This window comes from Microtus oregoni, unplaced genomic scaffold (assembly GCF_018167655.1).
Source record: "Microtus oregoni isolate MIOR12 unplaced genomic scaffold, Mior012 000010F_ref0000083, whole genome shotgun sequence".
Taxonomy (NCBI): domain Eukaryota; kingdom Metazoa; phylum Chordata; class Mammalia; order Rodentia; family Cricetidae; genus Microtus; species Microtus oregoni.
In genome coordinates this window covers 11961233-11987133 of record NW_024543069.1, presented here as the reverse complement: position 1 = coordinate 11987133, position 25901 = coordinate 11961233, and the positions used below count along the sequence as shown (strand labels likewise).

General features: G+C 46.0%; 1 protein-coding gene across 6 annotated transcripts; it reads right to left on the bottom strand.

The window, feature by feature from the left end:
* Positions 1-6904: 6904 nt before the first annotated feature.
* Positions 6905-24784, bottom strand: B3galnt1 (beta-1,3-N-acetylgalactosaminyltransferase 1 (globoside blood group)). 6 transcript variants are annotated; one of them, XM_041659359.1, is made up of 5 exons: positions 24561-24784; positions 12419-12674; positions 11950-12015; positions 10317-10464; positions 6905-9011 (listed from the first exon to the last, which is right to left on the bottom strand). In XM_041659359.1, the coding sequence occupies exon 5, from the start codon at positions 8912-8914 to the stop codon at positions 7919-7921; it is 996 nt and encodes a 331-aa protein (XP_041515293.1). In that variant the 5' UTR covers positions 8915-9011; positions 10317-10464; positions 11950-12015; positions 12419-12674; positions 24561-24784; the 3' UTR covers positions 6905-7918. The 6 variants fall into 6 exon arrangements, with proteins under 6 accessions (XP_041515293.1, XP_041515292.1, XP_041515296.1 ...); XM_041659358.1 differs by lacking the exon at positions 10317-10464; XM_041659362.1 differs by lacking the exon at positions 10317-10464 and having other exon boundaries at positions 12461-12674.
* Between the last annotated feature and the right edge of the window lie 1117 nt (positions 24785-25901).

Sequence of the window (25901 nt, the reverse complement as noted above, 5' to 3'; positions counted from 1 at the left end):
GTTTCATTGTCACGGGAGTCAGGGAACTATACTTCATAGTCTAAAATAAATTCATGACTAAGCTAAATGCCATACAGGAGAGGAGAAAATTCATACAAAGCCCTAATACAGTGTCTGTGAGCTTCTTGTTTCCCCAATAACTCGATCCCAGGAAACTCTAGCCCTCCTGACATTTCAACGGGCTCCTAACCACCACTTTGGGATGAGTAACAGTACAGTGTGTAAGCCACAGCAAAGTGTTCCACCTGCAAGCCCGGCTAAGGACAGAATCAGGACTGGCTGCTGGGGTCTAATATGACCACAAGAGTCTCCCATTGACGGTGGGAGCCCAGCAGTCATACCTGAAACTACAGATGTGGCCTCCCTCCTGTGAGTAGGGAACGGGGGCCTTGCCTGGCGGGGCAGTTCTCAGCTGTGCTACCACGGCCTTTGGTGTTCCTCTGTAGCTGTCTTTGATTTCCAGATTAAACCAAAATATTTTTCTCTCATCGTTGATAGTATATGTGTGTGTGTATAGATAGTATACATATATATATACACACATATACACATATATATGTATATACACACACACATATATAATGGGACAAGTACATACTTGATTTTAATCACTTTTAATAGTTTAACTTTTTAAATATATAGTAGAAATGTCAGCTGCTAATTTTAGTACATATCTTCCCCCTGTTCACTACAGATTCCATGAAATAATTTGCAGCTCAGAGCTCATGCATTCTGAAATTCATATCCTGTCTTTTCACATCTCACACACACACACACACACACACACACACACACAACACACGCCCCTGTCAAGTCTGGCAGCTTATAAGCCTTGGCCATTATTTCCCTAGCCGTTATCCTCAGCCTGGTCAGTTTGCTTCGGAAGCTGTGGCAGGTAACCCCAAAACAAGGGGTGAAACAGAAGTGGTAAATCTGGGGTAAAGTCACTAACTTAAAATTGCATCCAACATTTTGGGGGATATACCACCTATACAATATAAAATAGTAAAAACTAAAACTAAAAATAGCATCCCTTAGGCTAGGCTGTAGATTGCAAAGGGCAAGGGCCAGTTGGTATAGTGAGGTCCATAGTTACGTTTCGAAATGTTCCCTAATACAGAAGCTTTGGCGATTCTTAGTAACACTGGGGCTTTGTCCATTATCTGTTTGATTTACCACTGCTAAGCTCCATATGTTAAGCCAGGTGTTGTAATCATTTCATGCATCTGGTAATAACTACACGGTAGAATCCGAGTTAATGTCAGTGAGGAGAGCATGTGCTATTCATTTTGACAAGTCATCAGGGGCATTTCTGCTGTTCAGAATTACATCGGGAAACCAGCATGAAGCAGAGCAACAGACCACATTTAGGGCTATATTCCCGTTTGTTCCCCAAGTCTTAATATTGTCTAACCATAAAATCCTTACACATTTGCCACACTGAAATGAATTTTGAAAGCCTCCAAAGACCGGCAACCAGCACAAGCAGAATATTTAATGGTTCTGGTAGCAGCTTGGGGCTAGCAGGTTTTGAGGAGGGGCAAGAAAATCTACCGGTTCCCCTCAGTGTCTCAGCCCACGAGGAACTTTATCAGTCACACGTTCTCACAACACTCCAGACAATCCAGATGTGGAATGGGTGAGCATGCATCCTTCGGACAACTTAATTAGCTCATTCGTAATTTAAAGTGTGTTCATGAAGAAGCAAAGGGAGAAGCCGTGGTCCAGGGAAGGAGCGGTGGGGCGTGGGAGAAGTGAGGACAGGGAGGAATGAGAACTGTGCCGTGTGCTTTTTCTATTTCTGATCTCAAGAGACTATAAACTGTAATGATCTCATGCCCCAAAAGACAACTGACTATGTAGATGGCGAATTTGTCATTTGGAAAGCTAGCATATGTCAGGAGTACAATTACTTAACTTCGAATGCAAACAAACAGTAAATGACAGATTTTTTAAACAATAATAACATAAATGGTCTCTTAGCATTGCACATTGCAAGCTCTAAACATATGATTTTAAGTTTTATACTTTGAACAAGAATAGTAAAATCTGTATGGGGGAGCAACCAAAAAAGTCAGACTTTTTTTTTTTTTTAACCAAAGAAGCATCACCTTTAACGTTTGTCAACCCCACCTTTCCCTAAACTCTTTGAACCTCTGAGTTACAGTCCTTTGCCTGAGCAGAGCGGACTGGTAAGAACCAGCCTCTCGCTGGACTCTGGAGTCTGCTGCTGTTTTTAATCACGAGCACCTGCAGAAGAAACCTCACCAGCTTCTACAGGATTAAGACCGTAGGTGGGGCCGAGTGTTTAATAAAGGAGGAAGAGGAAGAGGGAAAGAGACACTGTACTAGCTACGCAGTAGTTTCAGTGAGTGGTACCCCAGCTCAACAGTTCTGAGACCAGCCTATGCAGACGGTGGAAATGCTGGCTTTGTATAAGCTGTTCTTGAGATCCGTTTGACATCATGGAATTCTTCCCATTGGCAGCATTCCCTTGCTACTTTAAATGCCAGAAGGGGTTGTTTATCAGAAGGCACCAAGATCCTCAGTGTATCAGCCGTGTTTGAAAACTCCTGACATTGTGTTTAATGATGAAGTCACACGTTGGTGTGACAGCTGCATCAACCAGGCTTTCTGAAGTCAATCCCTAAAACCCATCTGCACATCAAAACCTTGCAGGAACCTCAGAGTGCTGGGGGCTACTTAGAGCTTTCCACTTGTACTGTTGATACTTGTTTCTGAGACACGTGAGGAACAAGGCTGCAGTGGGTTTGGGAGGAGCTCAGAGCCGGTGGCAATGTAGTCCCTCAAGATGCATGGCGTGTCACTTGGTCCCTATGATGTGCTGGGTACAGTTGACATTGTAGAGACTGCTGTGCTCATGCAATCACTAAATTCTATGTTGTATAGAAATGAACAGCTGGAGGAGAGAAGGCAAACACATTAAAGCTATTCAACTGTTTGCTCCTACTATTCTTTTCCTTGGACTCGTTTTCTGTTCTAATGTCTGTTTGGAAAATAGGTGGTTTTGAGTTTTTGCTGGTTTGGGGTTTTACAGAAAAATCACTTCATGGGAGGAGGCCACCTAAACATAACAGACACAAGCGGGAGGAGCTGCTGGCAGTTGGGATCAGGAGTGAGCCTGGCGATGGTTCAAAATCAGCAAGGTTTTAAATATTTATTTATTTATTATGTATACAATGTTCTGTCTGTGTGTGTGCCTGTAGACCAGAAGAGGGCACCAGACCTCATTACAGATGGTTGGGAGCCACCATGTGGTTGCTGGGAATTGAACTCAGGACCTTTGGAAGAGCAGGCAATGCTCTTAACCACTGAGCCATCTCTCCAGCCCATCAGCAAGGTTTTAAATGCATACAACGTAAGTGAGTTCGAGGCCAACCTGGTCTACAAGAGCTAGTTCCAAAGCTACAGAGAAACCCTGTCTCAAAAAACAAACAAACAAACAAATAAAAAGTGGCCTTTGATTGTTTTCCTCTTTTTCATTAAAACAACATGAGCCAGACACAATAACTCACCCTTGTAATCCTAGCACACAAGACTCTGGGTCAGAAGAAGCATAAATCCAAGGCAAACCAGGTGCCTAGCAAGATCTTCCCAATATTAATCACAGATATTAAACAATGGAACCCGCCTTTCCTGGGTAGAATTTTTCTAACAGAATGAAAAGTATGACATGGTATCTTTTGTCACTTGGTTAGAATACATGTGAGAGGCTTCCTCGTCTAACTCTGATGGACTCGCTAGTCACCGGCTAAGGTGAACTCGGTAAGCAACTAAGAAACTGGGCAAATATGCTGGACAGCGGTTTCCCGGAAGCCCAAGGCGGCAAACCTGGGAGGGAGGAAGCTGTCCCGTGAGCATCACAGTTCAGGGCAGCAGGCTGGAGTCCACTGAAGAGGATGCCATTGCAGACATGTAGATCAGGGCAAGCAGAGAGATTAGAATCTGCAGAGATGATGGAGGAGGGGCTGACAGTTCATGTACAGATCCCTCACGCGTCCAGCTGAGGGCTTTACTGCACGGAGCAATAGATAGCTTAACTGAAGTAGCTGCTATAGAGGTTGAGAACAGAAGGGAGTACAGGGGTGAAGCTTTGCTGAGGACTGCCAGGTTCTGATCACCTGAAGTGGAGAACCCTCATCTAAACATGGCTAACACCTGTATGCCATGCTTCAGAAGTAAAGCCCACACTCTGGGCTAAGGCCTACTGCAGACTTAGTCCACATGAGCTTAAAGCGAACTGTTGATAAGAGCTACAAGGAAATCAAAATTGGAAAACTGAGCCAACAATTCCCAGGAGCACGGGACTTAGGCTTTCACGGACTGGCTTAAGTAACCCTTAAAACTCTCCTCTACAGAAAAGGAAAAAAAAAGAAAAAGAAAAAGAAAAGCCCCCAAGTCCAGCATAGTCAGTGAATGACTCAGCTGCTGCCTCCAACTAAAAGCCCAGAAGTCCTCAGAGGAAGAAAACAGTCCAGGGTAGTGTGTGTTTACATTACCCCATTGTTCAAGACAATCGCCTATCAATAAATCACTGCAGGTAAAGAAGCAAGAAGATGTGATTGGGAGTCAAGAGACAGTAGTCAGTAGCAACCAACTCCTTGTAGCTCACAAGGTGTACTTTGAAGACCTTAGAATGGCTGCAGATGTGTTCAGAGTTAAAGGTAACTATGGCCCTAATGAGAAAACAACGTATATCAACAGAAAGATGGAACATTAAAAAAATCAAAACGTATGCTGACTGTGGTGGCACCTTTAATCCCGGCATTCAGAAGAATCTCTGAGTTCGAGGCCAGCCTGGTCTACAGAGGTCCAAACTGGCCAGGGTTACACAGAGAGACCCTGCTTCAAGCAAACAAAATTATCTATTCATCTATGTCTCACCACAAGGCTGTGGCTTACTGGCAAAGTTTCAGCACGTCTGTCTCTGGCAGTGGCTCCATGGCTTCTCCCGACTCTGTCTTCTTCCTCCCAGCATTCAGTTGAGTTTACCTCGCCGAGCTCTGTTCTACCCTGCTCTGCTATAGGCTCAAGACAGTTTATTAACTAATGGTATTCACAACATACAGAGGGGACCCCCACATCACGACGCCTCATGACCTTCTTAGACCCGTTACACAAAAGTTCATATAATGTATTCCCTGGCAAAGCACATCACTTGTGGTAACCAGAACCCACGTTCTTGGCCATGAACATTCATATTTGGATGTGAACGAGAAAGCCAGTTTCTCATTTACTTTAAGGAAGAGGCATTTTTACACGGATGGCGGCACCCGTGAGAAAGGAGTGACATGCTACAGGCTTCCAGGGCCACAGCAAGAAACGGCAACAGTGAAGAGATAGGATGGACCCTGGGATCTTCTGGGCACAGCAAAGGAAGCTTCTAAAGCAGTGTAAGACGGTAAAAGTTATTCAAGATTAGATGATCAGGGATTTGGAGCTATTCGGGCAACACCGCTCTGACTTCTCCATATACACACATCTCGTTACTATTATAAATAAACCTAGGATCATTAAGAAAACCCCACTGCTTTTTATAAATGTTGATGTGTGCCAAGTATCTGAAGGAAGTCCTTGGAAATCTGGTCCCATGTTAACCACACTGGGCTAACCAGGGAGCGGATGGAGTTTGAAGGAGTTCCAGTGAGAACTGGTCTTTGAGTACCCCCAAATCCAAATCTGAAGGCCTCACTTTAACATTAAGGAAGTTACAAGGAACGGTGGCACAATAATCTTAGCATCTAGGAGGCTGGGTGAGGTGACAGGATTGCAAGTTTGAGTCCTGATGGATTAAAAGGTGCAAGGATGTAGGAATTCCAAAGACACTAACATGGGCTAGTTATATTACAGCATCCATCCTTCTCCCCCACCTAAAGCTAGCCCTGCCTACTCCTCTCTCTGCAGTAATGTTCTATTAGAGAATGATGTGGGATTCCCGAGATGGCAGTCTGGGCTCAGCTCAGGCTGGACACTGACCCCATAAACACTCAGCTTCGCTCAGAAACCTTGTAAAGTTTCTGTTTGCCAGCAAAAGCCGTTATGTTCTCTGTGAACTCAAGCAACTCCCCACAGGGCAGAGCCCCATGCTAGTAGTTCCCAGGCTGTTCCACTAAGCTGCCCTCCTCCCTCTGCAACATAACCCCTCATAACTGGCAGGACACTCCCACCATATTTGCTGTCTGCCCCTCGCTCTGTCCCCAGAGGTAGCCATGACAGTCTCCCTCTCCCTCAAGATGGCTCCTGATATTTATCTACAATAAAACCTTCCCCCCTAATTATGGAGCTCTTTTGACGGTGGTTTCTTTACTGAGCCCTAGCTTCCAATTTTTACCAGTGATTTTTTTTTTTTCCTTATCTCCGTAAGAATGGTGTGTTCTAGTTGGGGATTGCCCTTGAACCTGTGCCCTGGTATGAGAAGACACCGGGTGCAGGGTGCTAGGCAATCACTGGCAAGCAACGCGAGCTTAAAGAACACACGGTGGTATTCATACACTCGGGAGTCTTCTGAGACTCCCATAGACTGATGACCCAGGGAGAAGGTCACAGGCCCATTATAGGGAACCACGCAACATAGCAGTCTCCACACAGAATTATAAATCAGCCATCACAGGACCTGACTGCGGGTTTTGAGGTTATATTTTCTGAGGAAGGTTTGAGCTCTTACTACCAGGTAACTAGTAAGAAAGGAGTTACCTGTTCTTTATCAACTCTGAGAGAAAGCTGCTTAATCCCTGGCACCTGTGGACAAGGCGTCCTCTTTTCTCCCTTAGGAACAGGTCCAGCAAGGAAACGCCGGCACTGTAAAGGCACAGGAGATTAAAATCAGACTCGACCTCAGACTTTCGTCTCAATGATGAGCTCGTGACAACAGAAGCAGCTTTTCTTGTTTTTGGAAACTCTTTATTCACAAGTTGATCACTAAGCAGAAAACACACTGGGTGGGTTAACAATGCAGCAGCGTGGATCCTCTGCTTCCCCTTTCCAACTCAGACACTGCTGTAGCATACTCTAATACCACCTTAGCCTCTTTGCTTTTAGGAAATATTTTCCATCACTCCCAAGGTCTGTGGAGGAAAAAAAAAGCACAAATGCAGTGACATCTAGAAACACTGACTACATATTTGTACTACATTTTAAAAAAAGCACGAAATCTTGAATTTTCTTGCTTTGATTCTCCATATTTCTACAATAAAATATCCAACAAAGCTCAGGAGATTGCTGTCAGTCAGTAATAAGCTATGATATCACATTAGTGGGGCTTTCAAAGGTGAACTGCTGAGTGGAGGAAGTAAAACAAAACTCAAATGTGAACGGGGATTCACTATATAATAACACTGAAGTCTCCATAACCTTTAAACACTTAGGAACCTGAAATAACATTAAATACTATCTTATAACTCGGAAATACCACATTGTCAAGTATCCTGTGGATGAAAACAATACAAATGAAATTTTCTTCAATATAACTTCAGTAAAGCTTTTACGAGAAATATATGTGTATATATGTATATATGCATACACACACACGCCCATATATATAAATAATACCACCGAAGCTCCACGCTGAGCTTCATGAGACTAGACTATCTAATAAATACAACTCCGCACGGTTTTGTTGCTGTGGACGAGTCAGCTCTTCTTTCAGGGAAATCTTAAGGAATAATAATCTATAGACTAAGTCATCCAGACGACGTTTGTTCCTTTGACTGCATTAGCAAAACCCTTTGCGTTGCTCCACTCCTCCATCGCCTTTAAGGGGTCCGCGTGAAAGTCTGTGAAGTCAAATCACTAGTAAGTTTATGCCGCGGAGCTTCCGTCTGGGCGTGCTCCCCGTGAGTCTCAGTGTGGGAAGCCAGCACTCTGAGCCCTCCCTGCCCTGGACGTCTGAAGTACGGCCTTAATAATGGCATGTGGTGTTCCTCAGCATGACCTGCCAAAACGTGATGATCTCCTTGGAAGAGAAGCCATGGGCGGCAATCACGCGTCTGAGCTGGCAGACATCCAAGTGGATTCTATACAGAAAGAAGAGATTTGTGTCTTCTGGGATATGAATGTCCACTTTTAACAAATTCAAGCAGATCCCAACATAAACATCTTCAAACTTGATGGGCTTCACATGACTCATCATTTTATAGATCCTCGGTACAAGGTCCCTGGACAGAATGTAGCCCAACCCACTACAGTAGGGAGGGAACACCTTAAAAGGGTACTCCTGATACGAAATATGGTTTTTCTGGAAAAATCCTCTGTAGGAATAGTTGTCGATTAGAGGGTAGCCTGTGAAAAACCTCTCTGAGTGGTTTACGTTTAAAAGATACTTGACCAAATTGCCAGTGTTGATGAAAACATCGGTGTCTGTTTTCATGATATACTTGGCATTGGGGCAAAACTCAATTACCCACCTGAAAGCCATAATGGTTTTCAAGGTCAAGTTATTATATGTGTCTAAAAAATCTTGCCGTATAATATCGCCATAGAGAAGGTGTTCGTCTTCTAGGGACAGCGCTAACACCTTGTCTTCCTTTTCGGCCTGCTGGCCTAATAAGAAAAACGTAAGAACCTCATACCCCCACCAGGACTTCTTTTCACCCCAAGTGACTCTAATTGCTTGTCTGGCTTTCACATCTGAGGGGCGCGAGGTCACCAGGATGACCAGGAATGGGTTCTGTTGAGAGCAGTTCGAATGTTCCCGGAGCGTGAAGCGAAAGTCTTGTCTGTAAATTGGCTCATACTCATAAAAGTACATCCAGTTCACACGCTCAATGACATTGTAGTGGGGAAGGCTGAGGTACCACATCACTAGGAAACTCAGCAGGGACAGCAGCAGGAGGCTCCATTTGAGGGATCGCAGTGACATCCTATTGAGAAGGGTGGTCAAGACAGCCGGGGCCATTCACAGCAGTGGAGCAGTACGGAAGGCACGGGTTCTACAAGACGGAGCGAAGGCTCGGTGAGTGTCCACCTCCTCAGCACACGTCAGTTGCTGTCATCTAGTCAAGAGGAGAGAATGGAGAGAGAAAGCTCCCAATCAACAGTAGACAGTCTGACCTCAGCCTGCCTGGCTACATTTAACACACTGATGAACCACCACCCAGGGGGTGCAGAGCAAGACCCAGGTTAAAACAGACCCAAGAATCATTTTCAAACAACACCTCTCATTCGACACAAATAATTGTAACCCCAGTTATTTGGGAGGATGAGGCAAGAAGATCACAAGTTCGAGGCCAGCCTAGGTGACCTGGAGAGCCCTGAACTCAAAATTAAAAGTAAAAAAGAAAATGAGAGCTAAAAAAATATTCCACAAACAAGAACTAGAAATATCTGTCTTTCTGTCCTTGCTCGTTTTACTCTATTTATGTTGCTTCAAATGCCAGGATTCTAACATTTTTAGCTGAATAATATTCCATCTTGTAGATTACCACACTGTTTTTATCCACTAACCCATCGCTCGGCTCTACAACGGGTTCTGCATCTTGGCTACTGTGCTGCAATACGTAAGCGGGTCTTGCTTGCCTCTGACTGTATCCCAAGCAGGCTTTCTAGACTGTGTCCAAGTCAAGTAACATCACTGCTATCAATTCATCCTAAATACTAATCAGAAAACTGTGTGGGTCCTTTATTATAATATAGAAAAAATATGATTTAAAAGTCTATCATAGGAAACCTTTGAAGTGAAATTATGGCTACCTCATTCAACAGGATACCTTCACCCATTACTTGCAATTTTGCTTCCCATAATTCCTACATTCATATCACTGACTGAAATATGGAGCAGTATACATGATGTACACTTCTTTTGAAAAGAGAGGATGATAAACACCTAGAATTCTACGTGCGTATATGCAGAGCAAGGATGTGCTCCACCAACCCAACGGTCTCGTCTTTGGGGTTGCTGGGAGCTCACGCTCTTCCTTTGTGTGTCACGGGATTATACATGCATTGCTTTGGATTGTCTGTGTTGCCTCTGTAAATAAAAACAAAACACTCGATTTTGGGCCCACAGGGCACCACGTTCCACTGTGGTGCTGAACCTGTGTAGAGGTTGGGAGCCTGAGTGCTACCCTGTCTTAGCTGTACCCCACAAGTGTGACCTTGAACCATTCATGGCATTTCTATCATTTTAAATTTTCTCCTGTTTTAATACACATCATCTCAATCCGGGGCATGCTCTGAAAAGCCCGTTTGGATGTGCAGGTATCTCACAGTGGTGCTGAGAGCGGACATCCACCTAACGGCTTGCTGAGAAAGATGGGTTTTACTGTACCTATTTTATAAGTGGATTTTGGAGTACTCACATGAAATACAAAGAATATTCTCAAAAAGAGTAGGATTCGCAGAGATCCACCTGCCTCGTCTCTGCCTTCACTCAGAGTTCGGAGATTAAAGGCATGGGCCACCAAGACTGGCTATTAAAGGGTCTCTTCACTATGAAAAACACTGACTCTAAGGGGAAAAGGAATGTAAGAAGCAAAGGTAAAACAGAGATTATTAAAACATACGAAAGACTTGTAATCACAGCCGAAAGAATGGAAATAGACAACGAAGAACACAAATAATTTTTTTCATATAGTGAAGAGAATGAACCTAGTGCAGTGGTTCTCAACCTGTGGGGCTTGACCTCTTCGGAGGGTTTAACCTTCACGGGGTCACCTAAGACCATTGGAAAACACAGACATTTACATTATGATTCACAACAGTAGCAAAATTACAGCTATGAAGTAGCAACGGAAACAGTTTTATGGTTGGGGTCACCACAGCAGGAGCCACTGTATTAAAAGGTTGCAGCATTAGGAAGGCGGAGAACCAAGAGGCTGTAGAAAGATGACAGCTACGTTGACTAAGTGCTTGCCCTGCCAACACAGGAGCCATGCATGCGAAAGCTGCCTCCTGAGTGACAAGATGATAGAATACATCCTCAGGCTCCCCCATGCACTCGCATGAACAAGTAAACATGCACAAATTGAAACTGAAATACCAGGTAAAAGTGAGATGGCTCAGGTGGGAAAATCCTTGCCATACAAGCATGAAGACCCTGGTTTAGATTTTCACCACTCACATAAATGGCAGATACAGTATCACACGTTTGTAACCTCACTGGAGTGGGGGAGGCTTGGTAGAGAGGAGTAGACTCCTTGAGCTTGCTAGCTACCCAGTTTAAGTAAATTGGTGAGCCCCAGGTTCAGTGAGGGAGCTAGTCTCAAAAAATTTGGAGAGAAACTGAAGGAAAGGCCTGATGTTGACTTCTGGTCTCCACACATCTGCGCGTGCACACACACACGCACACACACACACACACCCCTACCTGCCTGCAAAAGAACATCATAAATGAGAAACTCTCCACACTTTGTTCAGTAGGAATAAGGATGAGGATAAACACAGTTTTTGCTAAAACCATCATATGTAAGAATCTATTCTAAACTGGGGTGAGAGACGGCATAGTGATTCAAAGCGATTGCTGCTTTTGCAGAGGACCCAGGTTTGGGTGCCACCACCACTTGGCTCACAACCATTTGTAACTTATGTCCTCTTTGGTCTCCTTCTCTGTGGTACACTTTCACACTTGCAAGCAAACATTTATGCACCTAAGATAAAAATGACTAAATAAAATACTTAAAAAAATAAAAACTTTAAAGAAATTTAAAAAGAATAGATAATAAAAAATGACTAAATAAAATACTTAAAAAAAATAAAAACTTTAAAGAAATTTAAAAAGAATAGATAATATAAGCCTTCAGCATAACTAGTAGAAGAATAAATATGGACATATATCTTCTGAGTTGAATGATGGAAACAACAAACAAGTCAAGTAAGCCAGCTATTGACGGGAAGACGAAAAAGGGGAAAGCAGAGAAAAATGTATGGCAAAGAAAATCACAGAAGCCAGCTGCTGTCAATGCGAACGGACATTAGTACGGGGCAGTAGCTCACCTGAACCACGGGGGTTTTCACAGCTTGGCCCAAATTTCTGCCACATGCTACGTAAAAGGCTCACACCTAAAACAAAACACAAAGTGTTTAAAACTTAAGAAACAGGAAAGCATGTGCTAGGAAAATGCCAATCAACAAACTAGCCATTCACATCATGTTTTCTAAGTGATTCGCATTGAAAAGAAACAAACACTTGCCGCGAACAAAGTATCTATATGACATATCTCTTTTTAGCCATGTGTTTTGTGTGGGCCCCTAGTTAAGGTGAGCTACTGCCCCATACTGATGGACGTTTGCACTTAACAGCAGCTGGCTTCTGTTTTCTATGTGCCATGCGGATGTGATTGCATGTGTGTTTGGAAGTATGTGAAGGTCAGAGTTCAACGAAAGCACCCCCCACAAAGGTAACTAACGACCATAAAGCTACATCACACACAAAAAAAGCATCAGTGTGGGGAGCCAGACTGACCCAAGACTTCCTCAGCGGTCCCGATGAAAGGACAAACGTGACCTTAGTTCTGTGTCCTTGTCCAGTAGCCGGCTAGTCAAAGCTGGTCTTGGGCTCAAGCCAGTGCCTCGAAGAAGTCAAGGCTGCAGCTTCTGGAGACCCGACTCTTCCCTCTGGGCTGTGGTTATCAGTCCTTGGGTAGCCGTCGGAGGTGCTGCACGGTCTCTCTGCCGACGCTGTCTAACACAGAGCTCTGCTGACCTTGGCCTTTTTCCTCCTGCAGATAGTATAAAATAAGAAGTTGTGCTTAATAAACTTCTTGGGCCAGGTGTGTTTGCACTGGCCTTTAATGCCAGTACCCGAGAGGCAGAAGCATTTGGGTTTGAGGCCAGCTTTGTCGACAAAGCAAGTTCCAGGACATCCAGGGCTACACAGAGACACCCTGTCTTGAAAACCAAAAGGAAAAGGAAAAGGAAAACATTTGTTTGGCGCAAGTCATCAGCTTCTGCCAGACCCCCAGCCCCAGCTATTGCTTTTGTCTTCCCATTCTCTCTATTTCTCATCCCTGCTCCTCCCACTCAACACCCCACTGGAATCGGGGTCCTGATTCCAGCTGGTTTGGGACATTACATGAGTTGGCCATCTTAAGTCAGGAGTGATAAAGCGGGCCTCTCGGCTTCCCTCAGCCCCCCTTGCACACGCGCTCTCGGACACATCCCACTTCCTTCCGCTCTACGTGAAACAGCATACAGACCCTCTTGAGAAGCCAGACGAATAATCCTTGCCTTAAAATCTGAAAATTACACTTATTTGTTGGTTTTGATTGTACATACACGGTTGGGGACTAGAGAAGAACTTCCAGGACTTGATAGAGAAGTGGATCTTGGGGATGGCGCTCAAGTCATCAGGCTTAGTGACAAACGATTACCCACTGAGCTACCTCACATAAGTACTGTGTTTATAGCATTTCCAACCCTTTCTCTCCCATCCACTCTTCCCTTGTCCTCTTCACTCCCTCTCAAATCGACCACTTTTTATTATTTGCGCGCGCGCACACACACACACATTTACAAGGTAGAAGCAGGAAGATTGAGTTGAGAGTTTGAAATAATCTTCAGCAACATAGTGAATTTAAGGCCAGCCTGGGCTATAGGGTAAAACCCAGTCTAAGCAATTCTCTCCTTGTATTTTACTTAGGGTTCTACTGCTGTGAAGACACCAGGACCTCAGCAGCTCTTCTAAAGAAAACCATTTAGCTGGGTGGCTTCCAGTCCAGAGGTTCAGTTCATTATCGCTATGGAACATGGTGGTGGGCAGGTAGACACGGTGCTGGAGAAATCGCTGAGAGTTCTACATCTTACCCAGGCAACAAGAAGTGAACTCAGACACTCGGCAGTATCCCTCAAAACCTGCCTCCACAGTGACACACTTTCTCCAACAAGGCCACACCTCCTAATAATGCCACTTCTTTTGAGGCCATTTTCTTTCAAACCACCATACCCTGAAAACAAACAAAACACAAAAACTACCACTGCCCCTAAGGTAAGATATGTCTTTACTTCTGTATAAAACCTGCAGACTTATTTTCTGTCATTATTCTCTAAGAAACACTGAGAAACAGCTAGGCATTCCCATTTTAAAACACTGCATTGGGCTTTTAAATCTGTAGTGTGCACAGACTGCATGCAAATATGACACCATTGTAGATAGGGATTTGAGTGTGAGAGGATCTGGGAGCCCACAGGAGTCCTAGAAGCCCCCGAACTTGTTTTTAAAGCTACATCAAACATTTACTTAAAAAGAAAAAAATACAACAACAACAAGACCTGATACTAGGTTACATATTGTGCTGGCTAGCTCTATGTCGACTTGACCCAAGCTGGAGTCATCTCAGAGAAAACAATCTCTATTGACAGATTGCCTGCATACGACTGGGGTTTAGGCAAACTTGAGGACATCTTCTTAATTTGTGATTGATGTGGGAGCACCCAGGCCATTGTGGGTGTCACCACCCCTGGCCTGGTGGTCCTTGATGCTCTTAAGAAAGCAGGCTGAGCAAGTCACGGAGAGCAAGCCAGTAAGCAGCACACCTCTGTGACTTCTGTAATGGCTCCTGTCTCCAGGTTCCTGCTAGGTTTGAGTTCCTGCTTTGGCTTCTCTTGATACGTAAGCCAAATAAACAAACCCTTCCCTCCCCAAGTCACTGTTGGCCATGGTGTTTCATCATAGCCGTAGTAACCCTAACTAAGACACGGATGTCACTTGGCAATCCTAAAACACTAAAATACAGGCTACCTTGTTTACCCACAACATGAACGCCAATGTCCTGTGTGTGTGTGTATGTGTGTGTGTCCTGCCCCCATCGCTCCCTCCCCACCCCTTGGCAATCCTAAAACACTAAAACACAGGCTACCTTGTTTACCCACAACATGAACGCCAATGTTCATGTAATTTGAAAACACATTTAAAAAAAAAAATCTGTTTAAGACTGGAGATACAGCTGAGTGGTAGAAAGCCTGCCTAGCCTGTGATTGCTAGACTCAACTTCTAGCAACACAGACACACACGCACACACACAGTCACACAGAGTCACAGAGTCACACACACACACACACACACACCTTCTTTAGAAACTCAAAACGTTTGCGAATACAATCCACAGAGGGTCTCAATCACATTGTAAATTATTTTTTAATCTATAACTGAACATCAACAATGTAGTACATTTCAACAACTTAGTGGGTCACCAACACCTAATTTGAAAATTATTTCCTGGTGTGTGGCCAGAAAGCATTTTTTCCCCACTTCAAAGGATGATGCATAGTTTACGGGAAACCAATAGCCCTAGTTGATAAGGAAATGGCCTTTTTTACAGAAAAACTGAAGCCAGAAATGTCCTTGAAATCACTTAATTGCAAAGCTACCATTCTGCGAAAATAGCAAAGATACCCTGTGTCTACTGGTATGAAAAGACTCCCAGACAATATGAAGTAAAGAAATTAGAGGTGGACTAAACAATACTAACATTGTTTACATTTATTTCTCCTGCACGTGTGTGTGTGTGTGTGTGTGTATGTGTGTGTGTGTGTACTCACATACATGTGGAAATCAGAGAACTACTTGTGGGGTCAGTTCTCCCTATCTACCATGTAAGTCTAGTGTGACAGGCTTGCTGGTAGGGCTCTTATCGGCTGAGCCACCTCAATGACCCTGTCATACTAACTTTTGTATTAGAAAATTTAGAATATATATATTTGTGGTGGTTTGAAATGACCTCATAGGGAGTGTCACTATCAGGAAGGGTGCCCTTGTTCGAGTACATATGGCCCTGTTGGAGGAAGTGTGTTGTGTCACTGGGGGCAGGCTTTGAGGTTTCAGATGCTCAAGCCATGCCCAGTCTCTCTCTCTCTTCCTGCTGACTGCTGATCTGGATGGAGAACTCTCCGCTCCTTCTCCAGCCCCATGTCTGCCTGTGCGCTGCCATGCTATGGTGATAATGGACTAAACTTCCGAGCTGTAAGCCAGCTCCAATTAAATGTCTTCCTTTACAAGAGTTGCCACGGTCATGGTGTCTCTCCACAGCAGTGGAAATAAAAGACAATGTATGTCAGAAAAGTAACAGAAAGAGACATGTGATAGATGGGAAGAAAGGGGTAGATCAGAGAAGGGGTGAAAGACTTTCTAATGTTATAAGCTGTAAATGTTTTATTAAATCTCTTTACTTATCCTTTATAAATATATTGTTTGGTTGGTTGGCTTTTGGGCTTTTTTTGTTTTTTGTTGTTGTTGTTGTTGTTGTTGTTTTGTTTTTGACTTTTTTGGACAGGGTGTCACTATGTAGCTCTGGCTGTCCTGGAACTTACTATGTAGACCAGGTTGGCCATGAACTCATAGAGATGCACCTGCCTCTGCCTCCCAAGTACTGAGATTAAAGGCCTGTGCTACTACGCTTGGCTATAACTTTATATATTTATCCAGTGTACTAAGGTCCTACTCACACTGTACTACCCTCTGTTACCCCTCCCACTTCTGCTGAACCCCCTTCTTCCCACCTAGTCCACCTTCTGCTTCTTCCTAACCCGCTGTTTATTGAAGGCCACCTTACTAACGCAAACGCGGTAGGGTGTTATTTACTGGGATGTGGGTAACCTAGCCAGTGGCTACACCACTGAAGAAAATAACCCCGCTCCCTTCCCTGCAGTAATATTAACTGCCAAAAGTTCTTCCTGGAAGGGTGGGGCTCCATGAAACCGTCTCCCATCCATGATGGAGTGTTCTGTTCATGCTTACAAGCACCATGTCCCTTACACCTAACTTTCAGCTTTTACAACCTTCCTGCCCTCTTCCATGATGCATGCCAGTGTCTCAATCATTCTCACAGAAGGAATGGGCATCTCAGTTACTGAGCCCAAAATGTCCAACCTCTCCCACTTTCTGCTCACGCCCAACTGCAGCTGCATCTAACCCACAGACAGATGCAGTAATCTTAGAAATGCCTGGGACAAAAAACACCTGGAAGTAATTCAAACAAACCTAAACTACGTTTTTTGTTTTTTGTCTTCCCAATGGAGGGCTTCTCTGAGATTTCAACATGTATTCTCTAAGGATATAATATGCCATGTTTATTACGTTATTTAAAAAAGAATCTGTTTCAGCTTTTGTTGTCTCTAGCAGGGAGGAAACCATTCAGAGAAATCTGGTCCTGGGAGACCTTCATAGACATCCCATTGAAAAGGCTTATATTAATTATTCTGAGTAATAGTTTGAAGCAAATGCAAATCAGCTCAATTCCTTTTACATAATTCAGTAAAGCTGAGCCTTTATTTTTCCTGTGACACAGCAAGTCCATTCCAGTAGAACACTCACATTAATTTGTCTGTACAAAACACCACCGAGAAATGTGCAAATGGGGTCCAAGTCTTCATGAGTGAGGGATCCTCTCCCAAAGTAAACAAGAAGGCTCATAACAGCAGGCCAACTCAGAACCTGTACACTTTTCTGTCAGTCACACCTGAGAACCTGGCAGATCCTTCTACCCAGCTGTCACTGTTGAGGTCAAGGTAAGCAGCTGTCTACACAGACCTGCTGACTTGAGGCCCGGCAACGGTTCCCGTCATGAGAGCCTCAGGTCATGACCTGATGTGTTTTACCTTAATGTCAGGACTCAGCATCGGTGTTTCCCCGGCTCAGCTTTGAGTCCCTGTGACTTTTTGTGGGCCCACCAATATCAGGGGCCTTGAGTATCAGCCTTAGTACCCCCTCGCGGGCTCAGAATTGGATGCCTATGGCCGGCGAGGATCAGAGGGTAAAAGATGAACTCAAGTACATTACCTCTGCATCTTCTTTATTTTTTATGTGAGGGAAGAAAATGAAGTGAAGGGGGCACAGAGAAGGAGGAAGAAGAGAAGGAGGAGGAGGAGGAGGAGGAGGAGGAGGAGGAGGAGGAGGAGAAAGGGGAGGAAGTAGAAGTAGCGGGAAGAGTAAGATTAAGGGCTAATCTCCACGAACTTTCTAGTTTTTACAGACATAGTTGGAAAATGAGAATACGCACATCAAAATCACAAAAAGGGGCAGGTAGAATCTGACAAGCTGTACTCTGGAACAGGTAATAACTCTTCTCTGCGGTCACACTCCTCTGTCCTCACAGCATACTGCTGCTTTCTGGCTGAGGGACTCCTCTGCCATCTGACCACCACCACTCTTGTGGACCCGGGGCTCACACTGCTGGATACCCGGGGACCAGGCTCCACCCCAAACCAACCACTTCAGTTTCCGAGGGTGAAGGGATGCACTGTTTTCAACTCCCAGATAGATGACCCCAGTGAGCCCTCACGTGAGACTCGTGAGACTCGCAGAGCTCCAACCGCGGGCCCAGAATTCCTAAATTGGTACCATTAAACAATATCCCTAAGTGACTCACAGGCTTAGGGGATTTGAGAAGCTCCGATTACCAATTTGTACACATCTTTTACCCTTTGAGGCACTGGCTAATTTTTCTATGAAAAGGAACAACAATGCCTTCTGCCTGGGTCCTTCTGTGACAACCACGTGAACACAGCAGGGTGGGGCTGGTACCCAAGAGCTCAGTAGGCACACCGCTGCCATCGGCACCCACCCTCGATGCTCCTAGCTCTTACATGACTGTATTTGTTGTTTACAAAATCTGCAGCTATCCCAAATGTGGTATGATTCCGCATGTTCCGGTGTGGTTAGACAGCAGATAAACCCCAAGGGGTCTACCTTTGCCCTCCAGCTAGCCTGCCTTCTAGAGGCCCAGGTTTCTGCTTTCTCCAGAAGGTCAAGTGCCTGCTCTCCTACTCCTCCGCGGTGTCCCTGGCACTCCTGGAGGAGATCCAGCTGCTGCAAGTGGACTCTGGTTCCTGTCCTCACACGCTCTGCTCCCTACGGTCCTTTTCTTCCTACCCCGCCATCATTTTGCACTGAGTTTCCTTTCTCCTTTTCCGGCATGACTTGTATCGCTACAAGTCCTACCTTAGGCAATTGCAGCAACCACGGAACGCAGGAGCCTTTTCCATCGGATGCCCAGGATAGTAGTGTGCACTGAGACACTTTGAGGGATATGCATATCTTTAATGTTTTTACAGTGTGTGTGCGTGTGTGTGTGTGTGTGTGTGTGTGTCATGCGTGCACACCAGTGCACACAGGTACATGTCGGAAGACAACCTGTGGGAGTCAGTTCTCTCATCCCACCATGCCGGTCCTGGTGTCCACCCCACTGAGCCATCTCTCCAGCCTACTATGTAAATTTACATTTGTCTCCTCATTGAGGCACAGTCGGGCATCCGTGGGAAACTGACTTTTACTCAAGACAGCAACTGGTATATTTACTTAATTTAACAGCGTAAAAAAATGAAATGTTTTACTTTGCCAGAGCAAATAAAAGCTTCACATTAAAAACACTTCCTTTCTTTTCTACTGAGCATCTTTACACTCTCCCTCTCCATCATTTTACCAATGTGGTCTGGGTACTGGAGCAGGTGAGCTGTCTTTGTATTTCTATTTGTGTGATGACTTCGTTAACCTTCTTCATTAATCACTAACCCTTGCCTGCCTGAGTAAACAACTTGTTATGCTTGCAGCTGCTCTGAGCACGAGGCAGGGGAATGGTTTCTGGTGGCTTGCAGCTGAAGGATTCTGGGAGCTAGGGCGTGGCCATCAGTCAGGGAAGGCACTATATAAGCTGCCCTGGAACACAATAAAGTTGGCATCTGACTGACCTCATCCCACTTTTTCAGGGTTCCTCCAAAGACGGTCCAGAGACACCCGAAAGAGCCCAAACTTAGATTCTATGATGAGAGCGAGGTGTTTAAAGCTCCTTATGAACAAAGTGGAAAATTGCACATCCAAAGACAGAAGCTAGATAGCTCGGAATGTAGCTAACCCATCATAGCTACGCTTCGTGTTTATACAAAAGCCTTAATTGCTCAGCTTTTAAAAGATTTTATTTGTAACCATATGTATGTGTGTATGGATGTGCACTTGAGTGCACCTGCAGACACCAAAGGCATTAGATTCCCTGGAACTGGAGATACTCGTGGTTGTGGGCCACCGGATGTGGGTGCTAGGGACCAAACGCTGGCCCTCCACATGCACGGCCCTCCTCCCCACCCTGAGCCATCTCTCCAGCCCCTAACCTGCTTGCATTTAAACAATGAACCTGAAATAGTCACTGACTTTCAGAAAACACCCACACTGAGCACCACTCCCTGAGACGGTCACACACTTCCAATAGGGAGTGAATTTAAATCCCATCATTCCGCTGCCATTTCTCGGCTCTGCTCCTGAAGTCCCAGCCGGCTGCGGCAGCACCAGAGTCAAGTGTGATCTGAGATACCAGGGAGGGGGGCTTTCGTCCACGCCTGATGGGAACCGAGGCCTGCTGCCCCTGTGTGCTGGGAAGATGAGTGGGCTTTTAAATAAAGTTTGCAAGCATCATGTCCTGCTCCCCAAGAACGTTATAGTCAAAGCAACCCTGAAGATGGTGCTTTATTCTAGACTTGGGGATCAGAGTACGCAGGGTTCTTGGGCTTCCTAGCAGACAGAACCAAAAGCAGCAGGAGCTGGCATACCTGTACAATTTTAATTTTGCTTCTGCCACCGTTACTGACACTCGACAACAAAAACTCCACTCTTGGCTATCAGTAGTGAGGTTAGGGCTTTATGTTGCGGGGAGTGGGGTTTGTGTTTTTGTTTGTCTGTTTTCATTTCTTTGTTTTGCTTTGAAAGAGGCTCTGTAGAAGTCTATAGCACTTCCGAGGCAAATTTATAAGGCAACATTTTACAACACTAGATTTTTCAAAGACCTGAACAGCCCACGAACACATGGACCTAGAACCTGAAGCTTTTCAACTCCAAATGCTGTGCCCATTTTCCCAAAGCAAGGCGCCTGCTTGGGAGTCAGACCTCACATCCAGTCCCCGAGTCTCCGGACTCATGACTCCAAGATTAGCCTGCACCTCATGAGTGAAACCAGTCTGGAGAAAACTGGGGACGTCTCGAGCTCAAATGTTCCTAAATTAGCAACCGGTGTGCAGGGCAGGGAGCTAAGTTTGTGCTCTCCGACTGTGCTGATGCTCAATAAAGGTGCAAAGTACACAGCCTACGCTAGGATACAGGAACTATTTAATACTACAATAATTTAGAATGTCTGTGTGTAAGGCCCCTGACTGAGCACCTGAGTGGCCAGGCCCTTGCAGAACTCTATCAGGCTCCACCCACAGAGCACTCTAAGGCAGCAAAGGCTGGACCCAGAGCCTCCAGACTCCGGTGGCCAAGCTCTCTCTGCCCTAGAGAGTGAAAAGCCTGAGCTCAATTCTGGGGCTTAAAAACCCACCAATGCCTGAGTTCACTCCGAGCTCAAGACTACAAATCCCACCAATCCCCACCCTGGCAAGCTCCACCAACAAGAAAACGTCCACCAGTGTTCTCTACCTTCCTAATGTTGGGACACTTTAATATAGTTCCCCCTTGATATGTTGGAGTGACTCCCCATGAAAACAAAATCATTTTCATTGCTACTTCATAACTGCAATCTTGCTACTGTCATGAACTGTAATGTAAATACGCGTTTCCCAAAGGTCTGAGGTGGCCCTCGTCAGAGGGTTGCTCAATTCCAAGGAGCGATGGACAAGTTGAGACCCACTGCCCTGCCCAACACCGTCTCCTGCTTAGTTCTTTGCTCTTTCTCGCCTGAGCAGAGGCAGCCACCCTCTTGCATCTTTCCCTAGGAATCTCTTGTGTGAGGTTTATTGTGCCATGTGACTTTGTGGTGTTCCTTGGATCCTGGCTGCCAGGACACCTCTCTCCCTCAGAGCTGTAATGCATGCAATGGGGAATCCTTTCCTCTCACAACTGCAACACTCACAATCTGTACATTTTTAGGACACACCTTTTCTAAACATTTCTACCCCATGGTTGGCAGAATCTATGAATACAGAACCTAGGCACCCGAAGGACTGACTGTATTTATCAAACAGATATCAGTTTGGAAATACCTGCTGGAGCTAATCCATAAAAGTCATCCCCTAAGCCGGGCGGTGGTGGCGCACGCCTTTAATCCCAGCACTCGGGAGGCAGAGGCAGGCGGATCTCTGTGAGTTCGAGGCCAGCCTGGTCTACAAGAGCTAGTGCCAGGACAGGCTCCAAAGCTACAGAGAAACCCTGTCTCGAAAAAATAAAAAAAAATTAAAAAAAATAAAAATAAAAGTCATCCCCTAAAGCAGCAATAAAATGTCCAGATTTTATTGTCTTTTTCCCCTCGTGATCCAAAGGAGTCACAGAATGAAAAGGGGTTCCTAGACTAACCAATAACATGTTCCCTACGTGCAATGGCTCCAGAAGGGTAGACTGAGATGGGAACTGGTATCTCGGCTGTATGTACAACGGGAAGGCAAAAGGCCTGACTTCCTAGTTAACTAGGGTCAGGGTCAGGGACACATGACAGAGGACAGCTATTATCTGACTTGGCTTTTTGGTGTTTTACTCCTTCGTTTCACAGGGCTCCAATCAGCTCCCAGGCCCAGCCCTAACTCATACCTTTACCATCCCCCTTCCTCTAATCCACACTAAGGCAAGAATCCTGCTAAAGAAGGCAAATCAGTGTTCACACAACTTTTATTTATTAAAAGAAAATCACTTCCCACAACCCCCAAGGAGATGCTGCCAAACAGCCTGCTGAACGGTAGTTCTGAAAGCATCTGTTGGTTAAGTTCATTCAATCTTGTTTGACCATCCAGCTGACCTTACCCGAGATGATACCATGCAGCCCTTCACCATACTACAGTTCCTACAGCACAGCCAACTGCGTCAGACAAGTTGATTGATACACAGGTGTAAACGGAATAAAGGGATGTTCTGAAATGAGATGCCACCTTCACCATGGCAGAGTAGAGCTGGAGGCTGAGTAGGTTATCACCCACCCCCGGCAGGGCATTTCCAACTGCATAAATTCAAATCAAAAACACATTAAACTCACAGGATTTCAGATTAGATGAAACCACTAGATAAATGTGTGTATATATGTGTGTGGGGGGGGGGGGAGATTTCCATATTCTGTGTTTTAGCTAAAATACAAGTCCTGCAAACAACTGAATGGAAGAAGACACCATCTTGGGGCTGAAGGGATGACCTGGTCGTTAAGAGCACTTGTTGTTGCTCTGGTAGGAGACTAGAACTCACGTCCCAGTACCCATGTGGTGGATCCACCCGGATCTGTAACTCCAATTCTACGGGATGAAATGCCCCACTTCTGACCTCAGGAGGCACCAGGCATGCCTCTGGAACACATACATACGTACATACGTACATATATACACACATGTAGGCAGAACAGACAGTTTTTTGTTTTGGTTTTTTTTTAAATAATTTTTTAAAGTATCATACAAAACAGCAACATTACGACAGCTAAAAGCAATGTTCCATTCCCGGCAAACTGCTTTAGGATAAGTTATTATGCATCGGCAGCCAGGCTTTTCGTTTCCGGATAGGCCTCGATGCTCTCTTCAATTCTCGGTTCTCTACCTGTCCCTTGAGCAAACCGAAAATTGTATCTGAACAGTTTCGATAATGGACTGTTCTATTCTCAATGCTGCAATTCCCCAACGGCCATTCATTTTAAACAAACCTCACAACGTGAAAGAGAAAACACCACACTCTCCTCTCAGTACCAGGTGGGTCCCTTCTCTAGAGGGACGCAAGTTCCCTGTGAGGTGTCAACACTTCAAAGAGCACAGACCCCACCCCCCCACCCCCCCTGCATCTGCCTGGAACACCCAGAGCCAAAACACAAATATTCTCTGGGTGAAGATTGCAAATTCCACTCGTGCTACCTCCGAAAACAAACGGTTGGGCAATGTCTTCCTTGGCAGTCGCCTTTCCTAAGAAAGCAGCCGCTTCTCCCAAAGGCTGGCAGTATGAAAAATAAAACCTACTCAGTTCAAAATCAAACCCTGCCTTTTAGTCTTGCGGTCACAGCCACCGAATACAGCCATCTGTGCTTGCTGCTGACATCATCCTTTCCACGCTCCTCCATCTAGTATTTTCTTTAAAATGCTTTGCTGGTTCACTCGGATCTCTTATTAATTCCGAGGCCTTAAACCTTGGGAGTTTTCTCCTTCCTCTTGCCAAAATCTTCCATTCCCTTCCTAGGGTCCATTTTGCCCGCCATCCCTCCCCAGGAAGCACTCTCCTACCCAGGGGACCACCGGCCCTTTCCTGCCAGGAATGTGCGTTCCTCTGGGCCTGCTGCGGGTCCACCAGCGCGCTGACACTATTCCCAAATTCTCCTCGGCCACAGTGACAACCAGGCCACACACACCCCCCACCGCGCGCCCCCCCCCCGCCGCCAGGCTTACAGCGCCCGGGGCCTGGCTCGCCACGCGCACCGGAGCTCTTCCAAGCGTCCCGGATTCCCGGGTGCCTTGTCCCCGAGCCTCGAGAGTCGGCCGAGAGCAGCCGCGGTGGCCGGGGCCCAGGGCGTGGCAGCTCGCCCTGGTGAGGCACTCCACCGAGGAGCGACAAGCGACCGACCAGAGGAGCTTTGGGCCCGGCAGCCCGGACCCGCGGTCCCTAGAAGGCTGCGCCCCGAGAGGGCCGCTCCGCCGCCGCCCAACCGTCTTTCCCTGCACGCCCGCCCCGCACTCACCTCGGCGAGCCGCTGGCACCCGCTGCGATGCTGGCCGCGCTCGCTTCCTGCGCGTGGACAACAGGCTCCCCGCAGCCGCACGCACGCCCGGCGCGCGCCTCCTGCACGCACACGCGCGCGCGCGCGCGAGCACCCGGCACCCGCAGCCCGGAGCTGTCCTCGCCACCGTTGTCGGCCACGGCCACGGCCACGGCCGCGGGCGCTGGCATCTCCGCCGCAGGCTCCGGACTGAAGTGCAGATCTGCTTAAGACGCCCTGCTCCGTGGCACGTGCCATCTTCCACTAGCTGCCTGAAACGCTTAGCCAAAGGGCGGGACTTCATCCCAGGGCTCACTGGGAAAGAAGAAGCCTGGGCAGGATTTCGGAGTGCGGGGAATGAAAGGTTGAGGACACTCCTGGTGCCTTAGGTCCCTGTGGGTAGGAGGCTCAGGGAGTCAGTCGCTGGCACGCAGCCCGCACCCCCTCACCCCCAAATGCTTCCAGAAACAGTTCATTCCTATGGACACTTAATCATCTACCGCTCTGAGTCGTCCCCACCCAAATAGTGCCTCCCTCGGGGAGAGGAGGGGAGGGGAGGAAAATAAAGGGAGGGAGGATAAGGGAGGGAACAGGCTTTGGTCAAGAGAGCTGGGTGTTGCTACACTGGCCCTGCTCATTCCGTACTTTGGGTGGAGGTGGTTCCATTCCAAAATAAAACTTCCTGGGGTTTTTGTTTTGTTTTTTGCCAAAAGGCCCCTTCAGTAGAGTCATCTGAAAACAAAGACTCATTCTGGTGCCTCGGCTTTAGAACCATAGATGGCTTGACCTCCCTCCACCGCAAAGGGAAGAATTCATTCTTCAGTGCACACCTACATACCTGCATGCAAAGTTCAACAGCTTAACACTCTACAAGAATGGCTTTCCCGCTCTTTCCTGGATGCTTCAGACGGCACTTCCTAAACTAACGACTTCTACCAGACCAGATCAGCATTATTGCTTTTGAGAAACTAGAGATCTCTAAAGTCACCTAGAATGGATACCATAGTCAAGCTTTCCCAGTTGTGGATAAGTCACAGGGGTTTCCTAGGAAGGTGATCTTATAAAGGTTGGAATATTGCCTCAATGAATCTCCCTGGTTTTCCTCCATGACAGTACTTTTGGAAGTTGTGTGTCTCATGTTTTGCCTTCCTGGCATGATTTTAACTTACCTTTAGCTCTAGAGTTTAAGCTGGTTCTTGAGCCACAGGCTGGTTGCAACAGTAGGACTCCTTCATGCAGCCCATGGTGCTCTTCATATTGTTTCCCATGGGGGACAATATGAAATCTTCAGCACTATCCCGGCTGTCTCAAAACTGCTACCGC

Coding starts and splice junctions, on each gene's coding strand:
- B3galnt1 (XM_041659359.1), bottom strand. CDS start 8,914: ATGGCCCCGGCTGTCTTGACCACCCTTCTCAATAGGATGTCACTGCGA.